Raw genomic sequence first — 22,731 nt, forward strand, 5'->3', positions numbered from 1 at the left:
GCAGCACCTAGCCCTAATCCTTCCTTTGTTTAACCACACCTTTTGTTTCTCTTATCGCCCTATGTGAATCTTGTTGGTGAGTCAAGGATCAGAGAGTCCCCAAAGGATCAAAGGCCTATGCAAAACTTGGTCCAGGAAACCTGGAAAACCGGGGTACCTGATAATTCAAGTAATTTGCACCTGGCATTTGGTCTCTGGGAGCTCCTTTTGGGTTGCTTTGAAGGTATGGAAATTAACTATCTAAACTATAAAAAAGAGTAAATAAATATGCCCTACGTGAAGGGAAAAGGGGCTTCAGTCCTTCGAGGCTGGACCCCCCTGCAGCCATGAAAGGCTAGATTCATTCTTAAGATGCCTCTGTGTCTTCATTCCATGGACCCACATGTTGCGACTTATACAGCAATACCTAATGTTATATACACCACATGTACGGTGGTGTGAATGAGAATGGCCCCAGAGGCTTATAGGTTTGAATACTTGGTCCCCAGTTTGTGGAAATGTGTGGGAAGGATTAGGAGGGGTGGACTTGTTGGACCAAATCTTTCTCTGTCCCACCAGTCAGCTCCCACATAATGACACAGAGACTTATTATTAATTATGAAAGCTCGGCGTTAGCTTAGGCTTGTTTTTAACTAGCTCTTATAATTTAAATTAACCCACTTCTATTAATCTACATTCTGTCACGTATTGACCATCCTGCTTCCTCTATGTCTCCTCGTATCACTTTCACGTGCCTACATTCCTCCTCCTATGTTTTCTCTCTGCCCAGAAGTCCCGCCTATACCCCCCAGTCTAGCTATTGGCTGTACAGCTTCTCATTACACCAATCACAGCAAAACACCTTCACACAGGGTACAAATATCCCACAACAGAGGTGTGTCACTGGGGGTGGGGGTGGGGTTGTTCCCAGTGTCTCTCATCTGCCTCCTACTTGCAGATAAAATGTAAACTCTCAGCTGTTCGCTGCCATGCCTGTACTCTGCCAGCATGGACTCTAATCCTCTCAAACTGGAAGCCCCAAATTAGATGCTTCCTTTTATACTTTCTTTGGCCATGGTGTTTTATGACAGCAACTGAAAACTAACTAAAACAGAAGCTGCTACCAGGAGTCGGGGATTGCTGTGACAGACCTGACCATTTTTTGGGGGGGAGAATGTGGAAGACTCTAGGGCTTTGGACAAGGAAAGTGGTTGAATTCTATAGGCAGTGTAGCAGGAACTTGAAAGACGTTTTGAGAGCAATGTGTACTATGGAAGCCTTGATCAAAAGGTTTCAATACTAGCAACTGGGCTAAAAGACAATTCTTGTGCTATTTTGGCAAAAAATATGACTACTTTCTGCCCGTCATAAGAATCTGCTTGAGCCGGGCGGTGGTGGCGCACGCCTTTAATCCCAGCACTCGGGAGGCAGAGCCAGATGGATCTCTGAGTTCGAGGCCAGCCTGGTCTCCAAAGCGAGTTCCAGGAAAGGCTCAAAGCTACACAGAGAAACCCTGTCTCGAAAAACCAAAAAAAAAAAAAAAAAAGAATCTGCTTGAGGCTAAATTTAAAAGTACTGGACTAATCCTTGGCAGGGGACACTTCTGACAGCCTAATTCTGACTCTGCCCCATGGTTATTAGTAATCACTCTTATACAGGTCTACAATGAAAAGAAATCCAAAATGTATACTTTGAAGTTAAAAAGAGCACTAGGAAATTTAGGGAGGGGTGCTCTCAAGGAAAGACCCTACCCAGCTAAGCTTCCAACTTGTTAAGTGTCCAGAACCCAGGAACAAACCAAACAAGTAGAGGAATGAAAATTCCACAAACCCCTAAACACCAAAAATCAAAAAGACAATTCAAACAAATACTTTTGGTGCACTTACTGGCAGATTGTCACTTCAATAAAAACCACCCACACCAAAAAGCTACAAGACAGCAATGGGGAAGGAGGGTCCAGAAGAAAATCGGGGAACCTAGGAAGAGCCAAAGAGCAGCAAGCGCTTCTGTGAATTCCAGAAGAAGGCAGAAACAAGAATTCAGAATCTGCCTGAGGCCGGGCGGGGGTGGCACAGGTCCCAAAAGCTACACAGAGAAAGAAACCCTGTCACAAAAAAACAACAACAACAACAAAAAGAATCCTCCTGAGCCACAGATACTACAGCTCAAAGAGCTGAGCCATCCGCAATACGAGCACACAGCACATGGTTCCCCAGCTACAGAGAGGAATGAGAAGCCCCAGAAGAAGCCGAGGGAGAAAGCATTCCACTAGAGAAGACTAATGGTAAGAACCCTGAGCACTTTCTCCTCAGAAACCAAACACACAAAAGACAAAGTAAAATATCTGAAGTGGTGACAAGATTTAAAAAAAAAAAAAAGTGAGAATTCCATACCCTACAGTCATCTTTTTTCCTATTTCCTTTTTTATTAGTTCTTTGAGAATTTCATACATTGTACTTTGATTACATTCACTACCTTTCCCAAATATTCCTAGATCCACACCCCTTCCCTATCATCCACCCAACACTGTCTTTTTTTTTTTTTTTTTTTTTGGTTTTTTTGAGACAGGGTTTCTCTGTGTAGCTTTGCGTCTTTCCTGGAACTCACTTTGTATACGAGGCTGGCCTTGAACTCACAGAGATCCACCTGCCCTGCCTCCCAAGTGCTGAGATTAAAGGTGTGCACCACCACCGCCCGGCCAACTTTGTCTGTTTTATAAGGGGGTTGGGGGAGCACAGTTTGTGCTGTCCATATACTCTTGGATGTGTGCCCATCCACTAGAGCACAGGTTCCCAACCTGGGGGTCTCGACCCTTTGTGGGTCAAATGACCCTTTCACAGGAGTCACCTAAGACCATCTGCATATCAGATATTTACATTATGACTCATAGAGTAGCAAAATTACAGTTACATGTAGCAATGAAAATAATTTTGTGGTCAGAGGTCAGGACAGCATGAGGAGCTGTATTAAAGGGTCCCAGGATTAGGAAGGTTGAGAACCACTGCTCCAGAGCATGGTCAATCCACCAGAAGCTACATCCTTAAAGAGAACTGACTCTCCTTCCCCAGCAGCCGTCAATTGCCAACAGTTTCTCCGCTGAGGGTAGGACTTCATGACCACCTTCTCTTGCTCTGTAAAGTGGAACTCATACCTGGCACCATTATCAAGGCCAAGAACCAATGACCAGACAGGACATAGGCACTGAGGGAAAACCTACCACTATTATTCTGCTGATGGACACACTACGAAACCAATTCCTAATGACTTATCATTATTCCCGTTAGCTCAGTGCATCTCAACCCTTCTTTTGCAGTAGATGGTGACTAACCCTGCAGTCGCGTTTCATGGCTAAAGGTGTAGAACGGTGGACACATGCACAATAAGGCAAATGTGTCTGCAAAGCAAACTTTGGGGGAGAATCTCCCATTTACCATCTTATGCCTATGCATAATTGGGCATGCATATGATTAAAATCAAATGCATTATGGGAATATACATGCCTAGGAGAAAATGTAACTTTATCTGTTAATTAAAACAGAAAACCAGTGGATGGAGATATGGCTGAGTGGTTAAGAGCACAGTTCTAGGGTATCTGATGCCCTCTTCTGGCCTCCCCAAGTACTACATGCATGTGGTGCACAGATACACATACATGAAAGCAAAATATCCACACAAATAAAAATAAATCTTTTTAAAAGTTTTTAATATAAAGAACCACCCAAACTACACCCCTTAGCAAACAAATTACTCCTTCTCTTGAACCCCATGAAAGCCCAAATAATTATTGGGGCCTCCAGCACCTTCACTCACACAATCCACTATCAATCTTTTTTCTTTTTTTTTTTTTTTTTTTTTTTTTTTTGGTTTTCGAGACAGGGTTTCTCTGTGTAGTTTTGGTGCCTGTCCTGGATCTCACTCTGTAGACCAGGCTGGCCTCGAACTCACAGAGATCAGCCTGGCTCTGCCTCCCGAGTACTGGGATCAAAGGTGTGCGCCATTGCCGCCCGGCTCCGCTATCAATCTTAACGGTATATTTCTGACCTGTAGCATCGCTTTACTTTGAATAATGGTACTTTACTACTTTTGCTAATCTGTGTGAGCCCTAAAAGAAAAAAACAAGATTCAACTACATATGTATGTTGTTTGCAAAATTCCCACTTTGAGGTATGAAGAAAGATTTATCTTACTAACAATTACCAAGAGAATTAAAGAATGTATATGCTGATTTTAGTCAAAATATACTTCAAATTACAGGAAACCGTCAGGGATCAGGAAGAAACTGTAGTGATGAAGGGTGGTTCCCCGGGAGGACAGAATAGACCTTGTGTACCCAACATCAAGGCAAAGCATGATGGGAGGTGAACACAGAACCTCACCAGCTCCAGCTGCAGAGAACCAGCAAAGAGCATCCAGGGAATTCTTCATACTCTCCTTTCTCCACCTACTGCCTCCTTCCCTGCCTTCTCTCTGCTCTGGTCCTGTCCCCTCTCACCAGGATTCACTGGAGCCCTGAGCCAAAACACATCCTTCCTCCCCGGGACTGCTCCTGTTAGCTATGCTGTTGGGGGAACTTGCTTCTTTAACTCACTTTGTGTGCCCATGGATGAGTTTTCCTCTGTCTCTTTCACTTAAATATTAACTCCATGTAAGTGGGAACTCTGACAGTTCGTTTTTCACTGTATCTGCAGTGCTGGGACATTCAAAAAAAAAAAAAAAAAAAAAAAGAGAATACTTTGGCAACCCCTCGGCAAAGCCCAGTGCACCTGTCCTGGCCTTCAGGGTTACCCTTAAGCAGCAGGACAAGTTCAGAACAGGTTGTCAGTTGTACCAAGCACACACTGAGACCGTCTTAACTGACCTAAGCATGTGTCCCAGACTTCCTGGGGGAAGGAAGTAGACTTGATAGCAAGACCCCTGAAAGTCATGCTCTGGGACCCTGCACAAGTCCCCAGAGACCTCCCTCTTTCTCACTGACCTGAGGCACACCAGCAAACAACCAAGGAATCAAATGGCTCGAGCTTGTAGCTCAGGAAAGTAGAATGGCCAGTGCAGCCCAGTGTCACCCACTGATACAGAATTTGGGGGTTGCAAACTGGGAACAGAGATCAAGGTCTCCCCAAACACCATGTTCCAATGAGATAGTAATTTCATGAAACTTTTATTGTAACAAAATTTAAAAAGTCATAAATCAAGACAGTTTCAAATCCCTTGGTGGGTGCATTAGGTAGGAGGGTCAAAGTGAGACAGGAGAACTCTGCTGTAGGCCTTGGATGCTAGCTGACAGCACTCGACACATTCCAAAGGGTTTATGTCTGTTTGTCAGGATGTTAGCTCAGTCCTACACAGACCAGGGGCAAGGAGTGGCTCTTTAATAAGTTACACATCACCCAAGACAAAGTGCAATCAGTCTCTCAACCTCTCCACGTGGCTGAAGTTTCAGGGAGGCAGGGTCTAGTCTGGCTGGAGCCTTTTCCTTCTCCCAGAATGGAAGTCCTGAGAAGATTCCCATTTCTTTGGGGTCCACTGTTTCAACAGTCTGATAGACTGAGAGACACAGGGTCTCTTTAGACCATCGTCGTTTCTGCCAAGCGAGTTACACCACCACACCATAGGGCCATCCTGAGGCTGGAGAGCTTTCCCTGGTGTGAGGCTCCACTGTGCAGATTCCTTCAGCCTTGAACCAAGCCAGGTCACAGAGTCCAGCCAGAGCTGCTGCAGCCAGGGATGGTGGCTGAGAAATGCAGGTGACGGGTGCCTGAGAGGGTTCGGCGTCAGATACATGTAAGAGATGAGTGAAGAAACTGCCGACATTTAGACTTGGTTTCCAGCATTCAGTCGGGCTGAGCTGAATGCAGTGATGTTTACATCGTCTGCACTCTTTGTACTGTCTTCCTGCTCAGACTTTACTGCTTTTAACAAAAATATATCTTTGTGAAAAAGAAAGAAAAGAAACTGCTGCCATGAGAGCTCCATGGTACAGCTATGGTGAAGGGCATTTCAGGGAAAGAGAAACTATACAGCGGCATCTACCAGAGTCCAGAGCAGAGAGGAAAGAAAGCAGCAGCCTGGACATGGCCAAGGCCGTCGGCAAGAGAAGGCAGAATAGTGCACACTGAGATTCAGGGAGACAGAGACAGAGAGAGAATAGTAAGAACAGCAGGAGGCGGAGCATAAAGAGAGTAGAGATCTGAGGTTGAAGGGCCAGGGTAGGGCTTTGAAATGTGTAACAAGTACTTGTGAGTGGGGACTGCAGGAGGCGGGAAGGCAGCATGGGTGTTGACATGCACCCACCGGTATATGTCAATGGAGCCCTAGGTCCCTTCTGTCAGAGGTAGGGGAAATGACTCCCCCCCAACCACTGGAAATCCTCCTATAGGCCAGGCTGGGATCATTTCTAGATGTATGGGCAGCCTGAGACCTTGAGACCTAACAACGGGCCAGGCAGAAACTAGTCATCCAGGACGAGGGTGCTGACTGTTGCTAGGGTAAGCACATGGAGACAACAAACCCTGATTCCCTGGAGGGCTCCCCCTGCACCCCAAAGGTCAGGGACAAGCTACTGGGCAGCTAGTTGCTAAGTCTTAAACTGGGCTGCCGCGGTGGTGACTAACGCAATGTGCAACCTCCATGATAGCTGCACAGGGTGGGGAGCCCTTAACCACCCAATGCAGCAGCTGTGAAAACTTCCCCAATTTGGATGCCACATGTACACGTGGTGGGACTCCCACACTAGCGCTGCCTCCTCAGCAGTCACTCATGATCCCCAAGTTGCCCTAGTGAATGCTTGGACTCAGTGTTCCCATCCCACCCCACCTCCATCATGGTAGCTATACAGCAGTGTTCTAAGATAAGTGTTTGGAGGTACATGGGCTAAGAAAGTGGCAGAACGCAGTAACAGGAAGACATCGCTCTAAGAAAGCATGGAGAAGCCAGCCTCCACCGGGAAAGACAACAGAAGGCAGCTGTAGGAGGGAGAGTTACTATACAGGCTGCAAACAAAGATCTGAGGGGAAGAAAGACACCTGGGGAGCTGCATGAATACTTCCAAGAATGTGGGGTGAGAAAAGGGATGAGACTTTGCTTCCAGGTACGGCAAGAACAGCAGCCCTTGAGCATGCTTTGCAGTCCGGTTAGAAGCAGCAGCAGGCCAGGAGGCCCACTTCATCTTAAAGCAGAGAAGGGGAAGGAAAATCCAAGCTGAGACAGCTGCCAGGCTCCTGGAGCACACTTTAGCTCCTGCAGCTTTGCAGTCCCGCCAAACCACCAAATGACCAATCAGAACCGGCTGGGAGAGCAGAGCAAACAGTGGCCCAGCATCACTGCTGCCCGAGAGGACCAGCTGCTTCAAAGACCACACTGCATTGGTCCTTGGGCAACAAATCAAAACTAGATCTGAAGTCATCACTACAATACATGACGTAATGAGAACAGAGGCCTGGCAGCTACGTCTGCCTGTGGGGAAGGCTGTTAGACCACAAGTTCCTGTCAGAAACCAGCCATCGTGGACAATTCCTCTCAAGTTTTAAACCACCACTACTCCTAAAATAATTCCCACAGAGGAACATCTGGGCCACAGGACCTCCTTCTGGGCTGAAATTTACACTTCAATGGCTGGCCAGCCTGGCCTCTATGGCAAACGCCAAAAGCACACGTGCCCTAAGAAGTTTATTTTATAAATTTCAAAACATTTGGAAAACCCTGTCAAAAGCCTTGTGCCTCCATTTCTCTGGCTGCAACTGAAATTCTAAGATAACAAAACCACCTACAGGCCTGGCAGAAATGAAGATAATCTAAGTAGGTACTTGAGTTCTCAATCACCAGTCTATAGACATGGACCCCAAAGAAACGGGAATCTCCCTAGGAATCACACCTGCAGAAAGGAGGGCACCAGCTGGGGCTGGGAGAGGTGGCTAGAGGGGGGTGTCTCTCTGAAAGAGACTTCACAGAGCTCTAACAAGCTGCCAGGCCACACAAGGACCTGTCTGTGGTGGGCGGGACCACACGGTGACCAGGACTGCTTAGACGGCACATCCCCTTGCGCTCTGGATAATCTCACTTCAGGACCTTGAAGACCGACTTGGGGAGTTTCCTCGCTCTCTTTGTCCTTCTTCCCAATGCAGCCACAGTGAAGCAATCTTCTTCTGCTTTCCACTAATTCGGCTCTTTTAATTAGCTTACTGAGGGTGGATGGCAGGACCTGGCTTGGGTAACCGGTTGTGACCCTGACTTTGATAACAATCAGATCAAGCAGTTATGTATTACAGTTATATATTCTTCCTTAACACGCAAATTTTACAAACGTGCCTTCCATGGTTAATGTGCTCCATGTCTTTTATGTTCATTTATCAGACTTAAGACCCGTGTTTTAAGTTACTGGAGACTTTCATTTAAGGAAGTTGTATATTTGCATCGTGGAAGCCTGAGGCTGGACCACCATCAGGAGACTATGACCCCTGCTCAGGGAGTAGATCCTCATCTACGTGCTCCCCTATGGGAATCCACATTAAGCTTTGTTCCCCAGATCTGTTAGCAATGAAATAAACTTCAGAATAATTTTCTAAAATTTTTAGATTCATATGTAACTATCTTGTGAAATATGTGTTTTCTTTTAATAATATTTTTTAAAATTAGATGTATGTATTTTATGTCCAGTACCAGAGGGTATGACACCTTCTTTTAGCATCAAGGGGTACTGCACTCATGTAGCATACACACTCTTACACTATGTAAGAGGCAAAACACTCTTACATAATAAAATAAAAATAAATCTTCAAAAATCTAAATATATAGTAATCAAGACAGTAATGTATTTGCCCAAAAGATAAGCACCAATGGCACAGAGCACTGTGTCCAGAAACAAGCTCACGAAGGGAACAAAGGCTGAGTGGGAGTGTTTGTCCAGCCTAAGGCTAGGGACTATGTGAGTACTTGCCTGGACTAGACCCTCAGGTCAATCCCAAACATGACCAACCAACCAACAAACAAAAAATCAAGTATAAGCCTGGAAGTGATGGCACATCCCAGCACTTGGGGAGCAGAGGACAGACAGTAGGATCTCTGAGTTCAAGGCCAGCCTGGTCTATAGAGCGAGTTCTAGGACAGCCAGGGCTGTTACACAGTCTCAAAAAACAAAACAAAACAAAACAAACAAAAACCCAAACCAAAACAAACAAAAAACTCCACAAATATAGCTATCTATACCTGTAATCCCAGCACTTAGCAGCTGAGGCAGGAGAAGACTCATGCTAGAGACCACCCTGGGCTACATGGTAAGTTCCAGACCAGTCCGGGCTACAAAATGATACCTTATCTCAACACACACACCAAAAACCAAACTATACCAAGTACTTTGAAAATTCAAAAATAGGAACAAAATTCATTGAAAGAAAAAAAAAGAAAACAAAAACCAAAGACCTGAACAGATAACTCACCAAAGAAAATATACAAATAGAAAATAACTATACGGCCGTGCGGTGGCGGCGCACATCTTTAATCCCAGCACTTGGGAGGCAGAGCCAGGTGGATCTCTGTGAGTTCGAGGCCAGCCTGGTCTACAGAGTGAGATCCAGGACAGTCACCAAAACTACACAGAGAAACCCTGTCTCAAGAAAGAAAGAAAGGAAGGAAGGAAGGAAGGAAGGAAGGAAGGAAGGAAGGAAGGAAGGAAGAAAATAACATATGAAAAGATGCTACACATGCCCTCAGGGAATTGTACACACTCATTAGAACAGCCGTGGTGGTTAGAGTGAGATTGACCCCCACAGGCTCATATATCTGCATGTTTAGTCCCCAGTTGGTGAACTGTTTGAGAAGGATTAGAAGGTGTGGCCTTGTTGAAGGATGTGGGCTTTGAGGTTTCAGAAACTAATGCCAGGCCTAGGAGCTTTCTGCCTGTTGCCTATTGATCAGAATGTAGCTCTCAACTATTTCTCCGGTAGTACTCTGCCTGTCTGCCTGCATGCCACCATGCCCATGCTGTCATGATGATAATGGACTAAGTCTCTGAAACTGTAAGCAAGCCCCTGATTAAATGTTTTCCTTTTTAAGATTTGCCGTGGCCATGGCACCTCTTCACAGCAATAGAATAATAAAACAATGGCCGAATTAAAGGACACTGGCAATAATGTGGGACAACTGGATTCTTTCACTGGTGGTAGGTGGGAATGACGGTGCTGTGACCACTCGGAAAAACAAGCTGGCAGCTTCTTATAAAACTAAATCCACATTTAACACCTGGTTCTACAATGCAATCTTTGGCATTTACCCAAGCCATCTGATGACTTCTAACCACACAAAAACCAGATGTTGGAAATAGTAATGTTGAAACTTGAAGAAACCAGAATGCTCTTCAGCAGGTGAATAGATAAAATAATCCCTGAAACACATAGATGATGAAATAGTATTTTGGTGCTAAGACACAACTACCAGACCAGGAAAGTAAGAAACCTTAAGTGTGTAAGAAGAAGTTAAGGAAGCCAGTCTGAAAAAACTTCATACAGACTAGCGATGAGATAATCCCAACTACATCATATTCCAGAAAAGAAAAAAAAAAACATATGGGCAAGGGATGGAGATGGCTCAGTGGTTACAAACACTGGCTGCTCTTCCAGAGGACCTAGATTAGATTCCCAGTATCCACATGGCAGCCCACAACCATCTATAATTCCAGTCCCAGGGATCTGACTCCTTCTTCTGGCTTCCATGGGCACCAGGCACAAAGGTGGTACATACACATACATGCAGGCAAAACACCCACACACATAAAATAATTCTAATAAAAAAAATATAGGCAGTAAAGAGACCAGTGGTTTCCAGAGGCCAGGGAAGGGGCTGGGGATTATTATTTACTATTTGAGTGAGAGAAAAGCAGAGAGAGAGGGAGCAGTCACAAGGTGCCATGACACTTGTGTATGGGGCTCAGAGGACAACTATGAGGAGTTGGTTCTCTCCTTCCACCAGGGGTTTCAAGGATCGAACTCAGGCTTGCAAGTGCTTTTACCATCTTGCCTTGCAGTCCAATATTGAACTTCTGGTCCTACTGCCTCCACCTCCCAAGTAATGGATTACAGACATGCACACCAAGCCCAGTTTATGCAGAGATGGGGGTAGAACCCAGGCCTTCATATCCAGCCACAGGGGATGAATTGGTTTCCATAAGAAACATGAGTGGGTGCTAAATCAAGGAGAAAATGTGTCATGCAGAGTAGATCTGCACAGTCCCCAAGCATCTCTCTAAAGGGTGTAAATAAGTGACACAATGAAGTACCAGACAAACTGCTGTGGGATAATGCCCTGTACACTGTTTTAATAAAACACTGATTGGCCAGTAGCCAGGCAGGAAGTATAGGTGGGGCAAGCAGACGAGGAGAATTCTGGGAAGAGGAAGGCTGAGTCAGGAGTCACCAGTCAAACACAGAGGAAGCAAGATGTCAAGGCAGAACTGAGAAAAGGTACCAAGCCACATGGCTAAACATAAATAAGAATTATGGGTTAAATTAAGTGTAAGAGCTAGTCAGTAATAAGCCTGAGCTAATGGCCAAGCAGTTATAAATAATATTAAGGCTCTGAATGATTATTTTATAAGCGGGTGCAGGACCTCAGGTGAGAGAGATTTGTCCCGACCGCAGGCCAGGCGGGACACAGAAAACTTCCAACTACAACAAACCTCAATCAGTTATCAAGCTAGTGTCCCAATGGGCAAATAAGCAGTCACTGTGGAACACACCAGGAGCCAAATTCCTAAAGAGGATACAGAACAATGGACATGTCTGTGGTGATATTTTGTTTGTGCTCTAACAAATAAAATTTACCTGAAGATCAGAGGGCAGAGCTAGCCACTAGTTAACCATAGAGGCCAGGTAGTGGTGGCATACATCTTTAATCCCAGGGCTTGGGAGGAGGAAGCAGGAAGATCAGGAGTTCAAGGCCACCTTGGGTTACACGAGATTGATCCAGTCTAAAAAAGAAACAGAGCTAGGCAGCGGAGGCTCATGCCTTTGATCCCAGTACTTGGGTGCTTTGGACATCATTCTGTATAAATAAAACACTGATTGGCCAGTGGCCAGACAGGAAGTATAGGCGGGACAAGGAGAGAGGAGAATTCTGGGAAGTGGAAGGCTGAGTGAGGGAGACACTGCCAGCCGCCGCCATGACAAGCAGCATGTGAAGATGCCGGTAAGCCACGAGCCATGTGGCACGGTATAGATTTATAGAAATGGGTTAATTTAAGATATAACAACAGTTAGCAAGAAGCCTGCCACGACCATACAGTTTGTAAATAATGTAGGTGTCTGCGTGTTTATTTTATAAGTGAGCTGTTGGACTGCCGGGGCTTGGTGGGACCCGGAGAGAAAATTCTCAAGCTACACTTGGGAGGCACACACCTTTAATCCCAGCACTAGGGAGGTGGAGACAGGAAGTGATATAGCTGGGAGGAGAGAGGATTATGAGGCAGGAGGAGACAGGAGCTCAACCCCTTCGGCCTGAGGATTTGGTAGAAGTAAGAAATCTCTCTAGTGGCTAGCTCCTTTGTCTCTCCGATATTTCAGCATTTACCTTGATATCTGGCTCCAGGTTTTTATTTGTAAGACCAATTAGAATTTAAGCTACACATGACCAGTGTCCAGATGGAGGACCCATCACCATGTAGGCCTCAGACAGACCAGGACTCCAGACCATGAATTTAATCCCAAGGAAACATTAGATAAATTCACACTGGAAAACAAAGTAACTTATAACCTTCAAAAATGCCAGTACTCAGGATTTGGGCTATAGCTCAGAGGCACTGCCTCCCTCTGCCTAGTGTGTTCAAGGTCCTGAGTTCAATCCCCAGCACATAAGAAAAAATAACAATGATCAACATCATGACCAAGAAAGTCTAACTGTTGGCTAAGGGAGATCAAGGGGATGTGTCATCCAAAGATAGTTTGTGACCCCAAAAATGGATCCTGTACTAAAGAAAAAACTATGTGGGACATTATTGGGCTAAGAGCCTGAGATACTGTTAAATAGACCAACATTGTACTAAGTAAACTGTTTGCCACAGTATATAGCTACATCAATTTCATAAGATTGAAATCAATCATAACGGAATGAAACTGCAAAGAACAGCAGCAAAAACAGAAAATTTACAACATTTAAAAATTAAGCAAAAAAAAATCAATGTGCTAAAGAAGGAATCACAGGAGAAGTTAGAAATGATGTTGAAACATTGGAAAACAAAACTATACCAAGATTCATAGAGCACAGTGCAGGTGTAGTCAAGAAGAACCACACTGAGAAAGGCCTCAAGACAATTTTACATCCGAAAAACTGTGGGGGGACGGAGGGGGGGTTGGGGGGGATACCGAAACCTATCTGAAGAAAGAAAATAGAAGAACAAAAGGAACACAACGCGCGCGCGCGCACACATACACACACACACACACACACACACACACACACACACACACACACACCCAAACCAAGAACTGGTCTTTAAAATGATCAATAAAATTAACACTTTTTTTGTTTTGTTGTTTTTGAGATAGGCTCATGTTACATTACATTGCCTTGGCTAGTCCAATACTTACCATATAGACCAGGCTGGTCTTGAAGTTACAGTAATCCTCCTGTCTCAGCATCCTGAGTTCTGAGATTACAGGTGTGAGCCAACACTAGAAGCTACACTCTAGTCAGTTGTAAATGCTGTCAAAAGCAACATGCAGAGTCAATGTGTCCCCAAACTAAGCCCCAGTGAGGCTAAGTGGAAACAGAAAACCCATCCTAAAACTAACATGGAACCTTCACAGATCTTCAGATAGCCAAAACAATCCTGACCAAGAACAAAGTTTAAGGTCCCACACTTTTTTAAGTTTCCAAAACAGGGTTTTTCATGTGTATCTCTGGTTGTCTTAGAACTCGCTCTGTAGACAGGCTGGCCTTGAACTCAGAGATCCACCTGCCTCCCAAGTGCTGGAATTAAAATGTGTGTCACAATATCCAACCCACACTTCTTGATTTCAAAACTTATTCTGTCTTAACGGTAATCAAAACAGTATATGCCAACGAGGAAAAACAGACAGCCCAGAACTAAACCCCCACCTCTACAGTCAAATGATCTCTGACAAGGGTGATTACGTCACCAATCAGCTGGCTGGGTTCTTTTGCTCTGCCCAGACAGAATTCATGGCAGGCAAGGAGAAGCTCCCCAAGGGCTGTTCGTTTGCAGCTGCAGTGTCCCTCAGCATGTGACAGAAGCAAGCTGCAGAACAAGGAAGTGGGGGAATCAGCAACAGGTGGTACCCTACCTTTACAGCTCTGATGCAGGCCTCTGGTAACAGGCCTCTTAGCTCAACAGCCCTGTGGGCTGAGGGAGTTGGGGTTCCTTAGCATCATTGCAGCCTTTGAGCAGACATAGGAATTGGGATTCCTCAGCCTCTGACACTGGTCAGTGTCATAGCTCAGGGCCTCCGGTCTAAGACTCTTGACCTTAAAGGCTCTGGAACTCTTCCAGTAAGCAGAGCCTGGCTACTGACTCGATAGCCTTTGACACTCAGCACCTACAGCTCTGTCTTCCTTACTTCACCACCAACTACAAAAATTATTCAACTGCCATAAGGGGTGTGTGGTGTATGTGTGTGTGTGTATGTGTGTGTGTGTGTGTGTGTGTGTGTGTAGGCCACATGTGTGCAGGTACCCACAGAAGCCTGAAGGGGGTGTTGGATTCCCTGGTGCTGGAGTCAATAGCAGTTGTGAGCCACCTGACATGAACGCCAGAAACCAAACTGAGGTCCTGTGGAAGAGAAGTAAGTGCTCTTAACCACTGGGTTTTCAGCTCTCCCCATAGCACTAAAGGGTGAGGAGAAACAACTTAAGAGAAGCTGTTTACTGGGCCTCAGGCTGCAGCATCAGAGGAGACAGCTTGGGATGGTGTCTGTCGCCCAGGTAACAACCTGTTTCCACTGAACCAGAGAAGGGACATCTGCACACATCACATCAGTCCCTGTTAGGCCAGGGTCATCTAGAGTTCAACAAGGTTGATGGCAGCAAGAAGTCTCATACAAACTATTTCAGACAGTCCTAGCTGACGTTGCACCTCGAGGAACCAGCGGTCAGCACTCATCACTGTGTACTTTTCTCAAGGCATCTATGGGATGTTCCAACAGCTGTTGTGGGGAAGAGGGTGGTCTGACTGGCTGACCAGCAGACATTCCTTTTGTTCAAGGCAGCCAGGATTCTACAATAATCCAGGTGGGAAATGATACCCTTGGTCAAAGCAAAGTAGTACTAATATAATCTGATTATACTCTGGGTCATATCTCCAGGTGAAGTCACTAGGATGCTAGGATGTGAAGGAAAAACATCAGGCCTCCCTATTGTTCCAGTGTTTGACCTGAGCCCTGGAGGGTGGACAGATGGGGGAGGAGATATCAAAGCCTGCTAAGTGTGAGACATCCACTAAGGTCCAAAAGGGAAAGCTGTTATGAAAGTGAGTGAATCCTGGGGAACACATTTGAGGACAGCATCTGAAGTCAGAAGACCCGATAGTCACTAAAGGAATAAGGCAAGGGACAGCAGAGGAAAATCAGGAGCATGGCGTCCCATGGGTCAGAGAGAGTACCGAGACCAACTGCGGAGGGATTCTGACTGGAGCTAACATGCAGGTACTGTGTTGATACTAGAAGTGACCCTGAATAGAACATCATCTGTGTATACATGTTTATATATGTGCTTGTAGTATACGTGTGTGCACACATGTGTGGTGTGTGTATGTGTGTGCACCCACCCTACACACACACACACACACACACACACACACACACACACACACACACGTACGTACGTGAGTCCACAGGTTTGTAAGCCAGAAGTTGACATTGGATTTCTTCCTCGATTGCTTCTCCACCTTGTATTTTTAGACAGGGTCTCTCACTGAAACTGGACTGGAGTTTGCAGATCTGGCTAGTCTGGTTGGCCAGCAAACTCCATGGAATCTTGCTCTACCACCCCAGTGCTAGGTTACAAGTGATCAGCACTGTGCCCAGCTTTTTATGAATGATGACTATCCAAACTCAGGTCCTTGTGTTTGCACAGCAGGCACTTTACCAACTGAGCCAGTCCCTAGAACTGTCTCTTTATCATAAAATAAGTGTCCAGTATATCTAGATATGTAACTCAATTCTTTTCCTGTCTGATGGTCTTTGCTCTGCTTACTTATGAATTAAATGGTTCTTGTAATATAGATCAGCACTTGTGGACTCTCCTCATTATACTTCATTCATAGAATGTTTATTTTTTCTTAAGACTTCTTATCCCCTAAGCCTCGAGGTGGTAGATGCCTTTAATTCCAGCACTCAGCAGGCAGAGGCAGGTAGATCTCTGTGAGTTCAAAGCCAGCCTAGTCTACAGAGCAAGTTCCAGGACAGCCAGGGCTACACAGAGAAACCCTGTCTCAAGGGGTGGGGCAGCATTTACAGTGACACAAGTTAGTGAAAACACGAGAAAATCAGGCTTGGTGGACGGGGGACAGGTAAACTGCTATGGAAAGAGGAGGTTGGGAAGAGGACAGAATCCGAGCACCAGCCAGAGGGGAACAACAAGGACTCTGGAGAGAAGTTCGGGTGGGAAGACCTGGTACCAAGGAAGAGGCTGGGGAGTAAAGGGAGGAGAAGGGACAGCCACTGGCTGTGACGAGTGTGTGCAACACGTAAGGAGAGGATGAGCACAGTCTCAGCCAGAGGGATTCGTTCAGAACTCCCATCACAAAGGCAAAGCAGAGGGGAAAACTCAGGAGGCACCAGATGGGTATCCATAGATCAGTGGGAGAAGTGCAGGGAATTCTACTTGCTCCAGGAACCATGAGATTTGGTGATCTTAGTAGTGTGTGTGCATTTGTGCATGCATGCATTGCATGTGTGTGTGGTGTATGCATGTATACATGCATGTGTACATGAGGAAGCCAGTAAGGACATCAGGTACCCAGCTCTATCATTCTCTATCTTAATCACTGGGACAGGGTTTCTTCCATAAACCTGCAGCTCACTGTTTTCCCAGTGAGGCTGCCTCCATCCATCCCCTAGCTATCAATCCTGCCTCCCTTGACCCAGCACTGAAGTTACAGGCCCACCTAGCATTTATAGGGGTGTTAGAGATCCAAACTCAGGCCCTTATTCTTGTGCAGCACATACTCTTACCCACTAAACCATCTCAGTCCTTTGTTACTGGTTTTTAAATGTAGAATTCTTCACAAATTGTGTACCACCCTTGCCCAGGAGCCATGCTAATCGCTCCATCACTGCCATAGTCAACGCTTAAACCTCTAAACTCACTCTACTCTTGGGCATTTCTATGCCTTTCGTTGTGTATTTTTTTATTGTTGCTGTTGTTCAAGCAGAGTCTCATGGATCCCAGGCTAACCTCAAACTCACTAGGTAGCCAAGGATGCCCTTGGACTTCAATCCTCCTGCCTCTACCTCCTGTGGGATTGCATACATGTGCTGCTGAGCCCCATTTATGCAGGGTTAGGTGTTCAACCTAGGGCTTTATGTATGACCAACGACCTACATCCAAGCCCCATTAGGATGCTTTCAATCATTCACTGGCACAGGAAAAGACTTTCTGAACAGAACTGTTAGCACAGGTACTAAGATCATGATACTGAAATGCTTCTACACAGCAAAGGACACCATAGTTTGTACAAAGTAGCAGCCTACAGAATGGGAAAAGATACTTACCAACTGCACATCTAGTAGAGGACTAACACCCAAAATATATAAAGAACTCAAGAAACTGGTATCAAGAAAACAACCCAATTAAAAAATGGAGTACAGATTTAAACAGAATTCTCAAAAGAGGAAACTCTAATGGTGGAGAAACACTTGAAATGTTCAAAATAGCTAATCATCAAGGAAATGCAAAACAAAACTACTTTGAGATTTCATCTTACACCTGTCAGAATGGCTAAGATCAATAACAAATGCCAGCTCATGCTGTCAAAGGTGTGGAATAAGGGGAACAATCCCTTCATTGCTGGTGGGATTGCAAAACTGTACAGCCACTATGGAAATCAGTGTGGCAGTTCCTGAGGAAGATGGGAATCAACCTACCTCCAGATCTAGTCAGCTGGGTGGTGGTGGTGCACACCTTTAATACCAGCACTTGGGAGGCAGAAGTAGGCGGATCTCTGAATTCAAGGCCAGCCTGATCTACAGAGTGAGTTCCAGGGCAGCCAGAGCTATTACACAGAAATACCCTGTCTCAAAACAAAACAAAACAAACACACAAAACAAAAAAGACCCAGGTATCAATCTTAGACATAATCCCAAAAGACAATCATCTTACCACAGAGATACTTGCTCAGCCATGTTCACTGCTGTTCTATTCATAAAAGCCAGAAATTGGAAACAACCTGGATGTCTGTCAAAAGGCGAATGGACTAAAAAATGTGGTACATTTTTTATAATGGAATATTACTCAGCCATTATAAAAAATGGAAAAATGAAATTCACAGACAAATGATGGAACTAGAAAAAAAAATCATCTGAAGTCTCCAAGGGAGACTGAATGGGGGGCGGGGGAGGAAGACAGGTTCCTTGTCTCATAATGTCTTGTGAGGGCTTTGTCCCTCGGATTCTCTCTTTTTTAATTATTTATTTATTTGTTTGTTTGTTTGTTTATTTGTCTATCTATCTACACCCTGCAGGTCCTTTACATGTCTATTATGGCTTCCAGTACTGTGTTTTTATGGGATTCCTGGGTATGTGAACCAGTGTGTCTCTGTGTCTGTATCTGTTTCTTGTGCCTTTTCTTGTTTGTTTTGCCCTATTTCAATTTGTTTAGTTTTATTTTATTATTATCTCTTAGATGCCTGTTTTCTAACGAGAGACTGAAAGGGAATGGTTCCAGATGTGGAGGGATGAAGGGAGGAGCTGGGAGGAGGAGAGGGACGGGAAATCAAAAGCAGAATAGACTGTATTTTTAAAAATCTATTTTCAATAAAAGAAAAAAAAAAAAGGATGCTTTCAATTGTCACTAGGAATGGAAGCGCAGGGCAAGAGGAGCGCGTTGGGAACTTTGGATTCCAACTGCCACACTGCCCTTGAGAACAATGTGCCCGGTCACATTCCCCCTGGAATTGTCCCCTCACACTAAGTAACTACCATTACTTTTCCCCTCAGCCTTTCTCTGCCATGGTATTTATTGCTCATCTTTTGAACATTAAAAAAAAAATCAACCTATCTTAATAATCTTACCAATCTTAACAGTTCTATCTTAACAATCAGATTTAGGATAGTTACCCACATATAATTTCAATAGGATTTCATCTAAAAACAATTTATCACAGCCAGATGGTAGTGGCACACACCTTTAATCCCAGCAGAGGCAGGTGGATCTCTGAGTTCGAGGCCAGTCTGGTCTACAAATTGAGTTCCAGGATAGCCAGGGCTACACAGAGAAACCCTGTCTCAAAAAAGAAAAAAAAATTTTTTTTTAATCTGGGCATGGTGATACATACCTTCTGTCCCAGCACTCAGGAGGCAGAGGCAGGCTGATCTCTGTGAGTTCCAGGCCAGCTTGTTCTACATGGTGAGTTCCAGACCAGCCAAGGCGGCACAGTAAGACCCTGTCTCAAAAATTAACCTCAAAAAGTAAAATAAAGTAAAAATCATGCCGGGTGTAATGACACACACCTTTGATCCCAGCAATGTTCCAGGACAGTCAGGGCTACACAGTGAAACCTTATCTCAAAAAACCCAAATAAATAAATAATAAAAATCATTTAAAATCCCCTTATATTAAAACCAGGAGACACGTTGACATACACCTCTCAAACTGAAGTTGGAGATCAAATTTTTCCATTACCATTACAAAAAGGCAAAGAAGTGAAGAAAGAAACATGGGGCCATAGGGAGCCACTTGCCAATAAAGCAGACCACAGCAGACCCTCCCAAGGGATCCCTAGTCAGTAAACAGCCATCAGTCTGGGCAAAGGACAGGGATTTTCTGATTATGTGAACCCATTTGCAATTCAGATCACAAGTAAGACCACAGAGTCCACAAGCACCTTCCTCAAACACTACAGATCCTGTGCCAAACCTTCCCTCCACTCAGAGCTTATCTCCACTCCACCAAACACCAATGAGAACTCAGATAAGGACCTAGATCTGGGTCAGGCATTAGGTTTATTGCATGGGAGCTGCAGGACTCTCGGGGCACCAGAAACAGGCACGGCTTTCTTACCTTAACCATGAATGTGAAGTCTGTTAGGGCAGGGGAGTAGACGGCCCCACCAGCACATGGGCCCATGATCAGAGAAATCTGAGGGATGACTCCGGATGCGGTGACATTCCTCTGCCAACACAGAAATGCAAAGCACTTGGTTACAGAAGTACTCATCAAGTTATCTGCAGGAAGAGAAAGCCAACAATAAAACTGAGTTTTGCTTTGCTTCCACAGATATCTCCATGCAGGAGGCAAAAGATCTAATCAGGAAAGTGCTTCCAAAATTATGTGTGCAATTTGTCCCCATAATGGATGGTTAATGTGTCACTTTCTGAAACAAAGAGTGATTCAAAGTGTCCACCAGGATGTGTGCTATAGGCCCCACTTTCCCTCAGGTCCAGCACCCAATGTGCACAGAGCCGCCAGGGAGAAGCGGCCAGCACTCGCCCTGCAAGTAGCCCTGGCCTCTATGCTGAGCACCCATAGGTCATGTCGGGTCCGTAGAAACAAGGCTACAAAGGCAGGTGTCACTTAAGTGATCTTCAGACAAGGCTTGGTGGTGACGAGGACAAAGGTGTTTTGAAGAGATAAAAGCCTCAAGTCCTAAACCATGGGCTACAACACAGAAGTCATCTCTACTCAGCAAAAATAACAGGTAAGTAGATGGACTTCTAGCTACAGCAGAACCGAGTTTGGAAAATCCCTTAAAAAATGACTACAAAACTAGAAGTTATCAAAAACAAGTATCCAAAAAATGAAACTATCTGTGAACAAAATGTTTATGCATAAAAAAACTGCTGAGCAAACCAGGAATGGTGGCTCATGCTTTTAACCCCAGCACTTGGGAAGCTGAGGCAGGAGGATTATGCTACAAGTTCTAGGTCATGAACAGCCTGAGCTACATAGTGAGTCCAAGGCTCATCTGAGTTACATTGAAAGACCCTGTTTCCTATCTATCCAAGAGAAAGAAGGGAGGAGAAAAAACTAAACACTAAACAAAATTAAGACACCTAAGAGTCTAGTGTTTTTAATTAAGGCTTCCCCCAGCACCATACCGGCGCAGGATGACACTTGAGGGAAAAGGAAGTAACAGGAGACAGCACCCAAATTCTCAAGAAGCAATTGAGATCATAAAAAACCAAAAACAGTTAGCCTGTGATTAAAAACCACATGCTGGAGGCTGGGGAGATTGCCCAGTGGGTAACTGTAAACATGAGAACCAGAGCTCAGATTTCCAGGACCCAAAGCAAGATGGAACTGCTTCAACGTCCATGGTCCCAGCACTTCTACAGCAAGATGGGAGGCAGAGGCAGGGGGGTTCCCACAAGCTCATGGGCCAGCTACCTTGAAATACACAGGAAGGAACAATAAGACACCCTGTCTTAAAACAAGGTGGAAAGAAAGGACTAACAGCTGGGGCTGTATTCTGACCTCCACAGGTCGTTGCCATGGAGACGCACAACTGTACAGACACACACAAATAAATAAAATATTGAATAAAATTCTTTTCTTCATTTGGGACTGGAGCAATGGCTCAGCAGTTAGGAGCATTTGCTGAATTCAGATCATGGTACCTACATAAGGAGACTTTCAACAGCCTATAACTCCAGCTCCTGGGGATCCTCCATTGTTGTGGGATATTTGTACACTATGTGGAGATATGTTGCTGTGATTGGTGTAATAAAAAGCTGAAAAGCCAATAGCTGGGCAGGAGAGGATAGGCAGGATTTCTGGGGAGAAAAAGGAAGAGAAGGAATCTAGGCATGCAGAAGATACCATGGAGACACTGAAGAGGTCGGACATACACTACAGAGTAGAGGTAACCAAGCCTCTTGGCAGACCATAATAGATTAATAAAAGTAGGTTAAGTTATAAGAGATACAGGGACAAGCCTAAGCTAATGGCCAAGCTTTCATAATTAATAAGAAGTCTGTGTTGTTATTTGTAGGCTGGTGATCCAAAGATAGTCTGACAAGAAAGCTTGCTACACTACACCATCTTCTGGCCTCCACAGGCACCTGTATACATATGGCAGACTTAGACACACACAGCATTAAAAATAATTGTTTAAAAAAAATAAAGAACAAATAAAGTAATAATTATAACTGTCATAAAGCTCATAACTTCACACACTCACACACACACACACACACAGGAGCAAAGAGAGGTATATTGAAGCAAAGTCACTGTCTTCCCACTATTAATTTGAAACAGATTCTGATGAGGGCTGGTGAGATGGCTCAGTGAGTAAAGGTACTAGCCATGAAGTTGTCTATTTGAACTCCATCCTAGGACCCCATGATAGACATACAGAAGTCACTCCCATAGGCTGTCCTCTCACCTTCACATGTATGCATGTGCATGCACACACGTGTGCACATAAATAAATGCAATGATTTTTTAAGAGATTGTGTTGAGATACTTGTTACAACCTAGAAGCAATCATTGAACACTCAAAAAAAAAATCCAGTTACAATGTGGAGATTAATGTAAGCAAAATACAATGATATACATGTAGGAAAATATTTTAAGCTAGGTGTGGTACCCAGC

General features: G+C 44.7%; 1 protein-coding gene across 2 annotated transcripts in view; it reads right to left on the minus strand.

Moving 5' to 3' along the window:
• Positions 1 to 22,731, minus strand: part of Pccb (propionyl-CoA carboxylase subunit beta) — a 67,498-nt gene that overhangs the window by 28,191 nt on the left and 16,576 nt on the right. For both annotated transcript variants that reach the window (XM_059268457.1, XM_059268458.1), the window contains exon 6: positions 20,200 to 20,310. In XM_059268457.1, coding sequence (XP_059124440.1) covers positions 20,200 to 20,310 — 111 coding nt within the window. The remainder of the gene's footprint in view (positions 1 to 20,199; positions 20,311 to 22,731) is intronic.

Source organism: Peromyscus eremicus, chromosome 7 (assembly GCF_949786415.1).
Source record: "Peromyscus eremicus chromosome 7, PerEre_H2_v1, whole genome shotgun sequence".
NCBI classification, from domain to species: Eukaryota; Metazoa; Chordata; class Mammalia; order Rodentia; family Cricetidae; genus Peromyscus; species Peromyscus eremicus.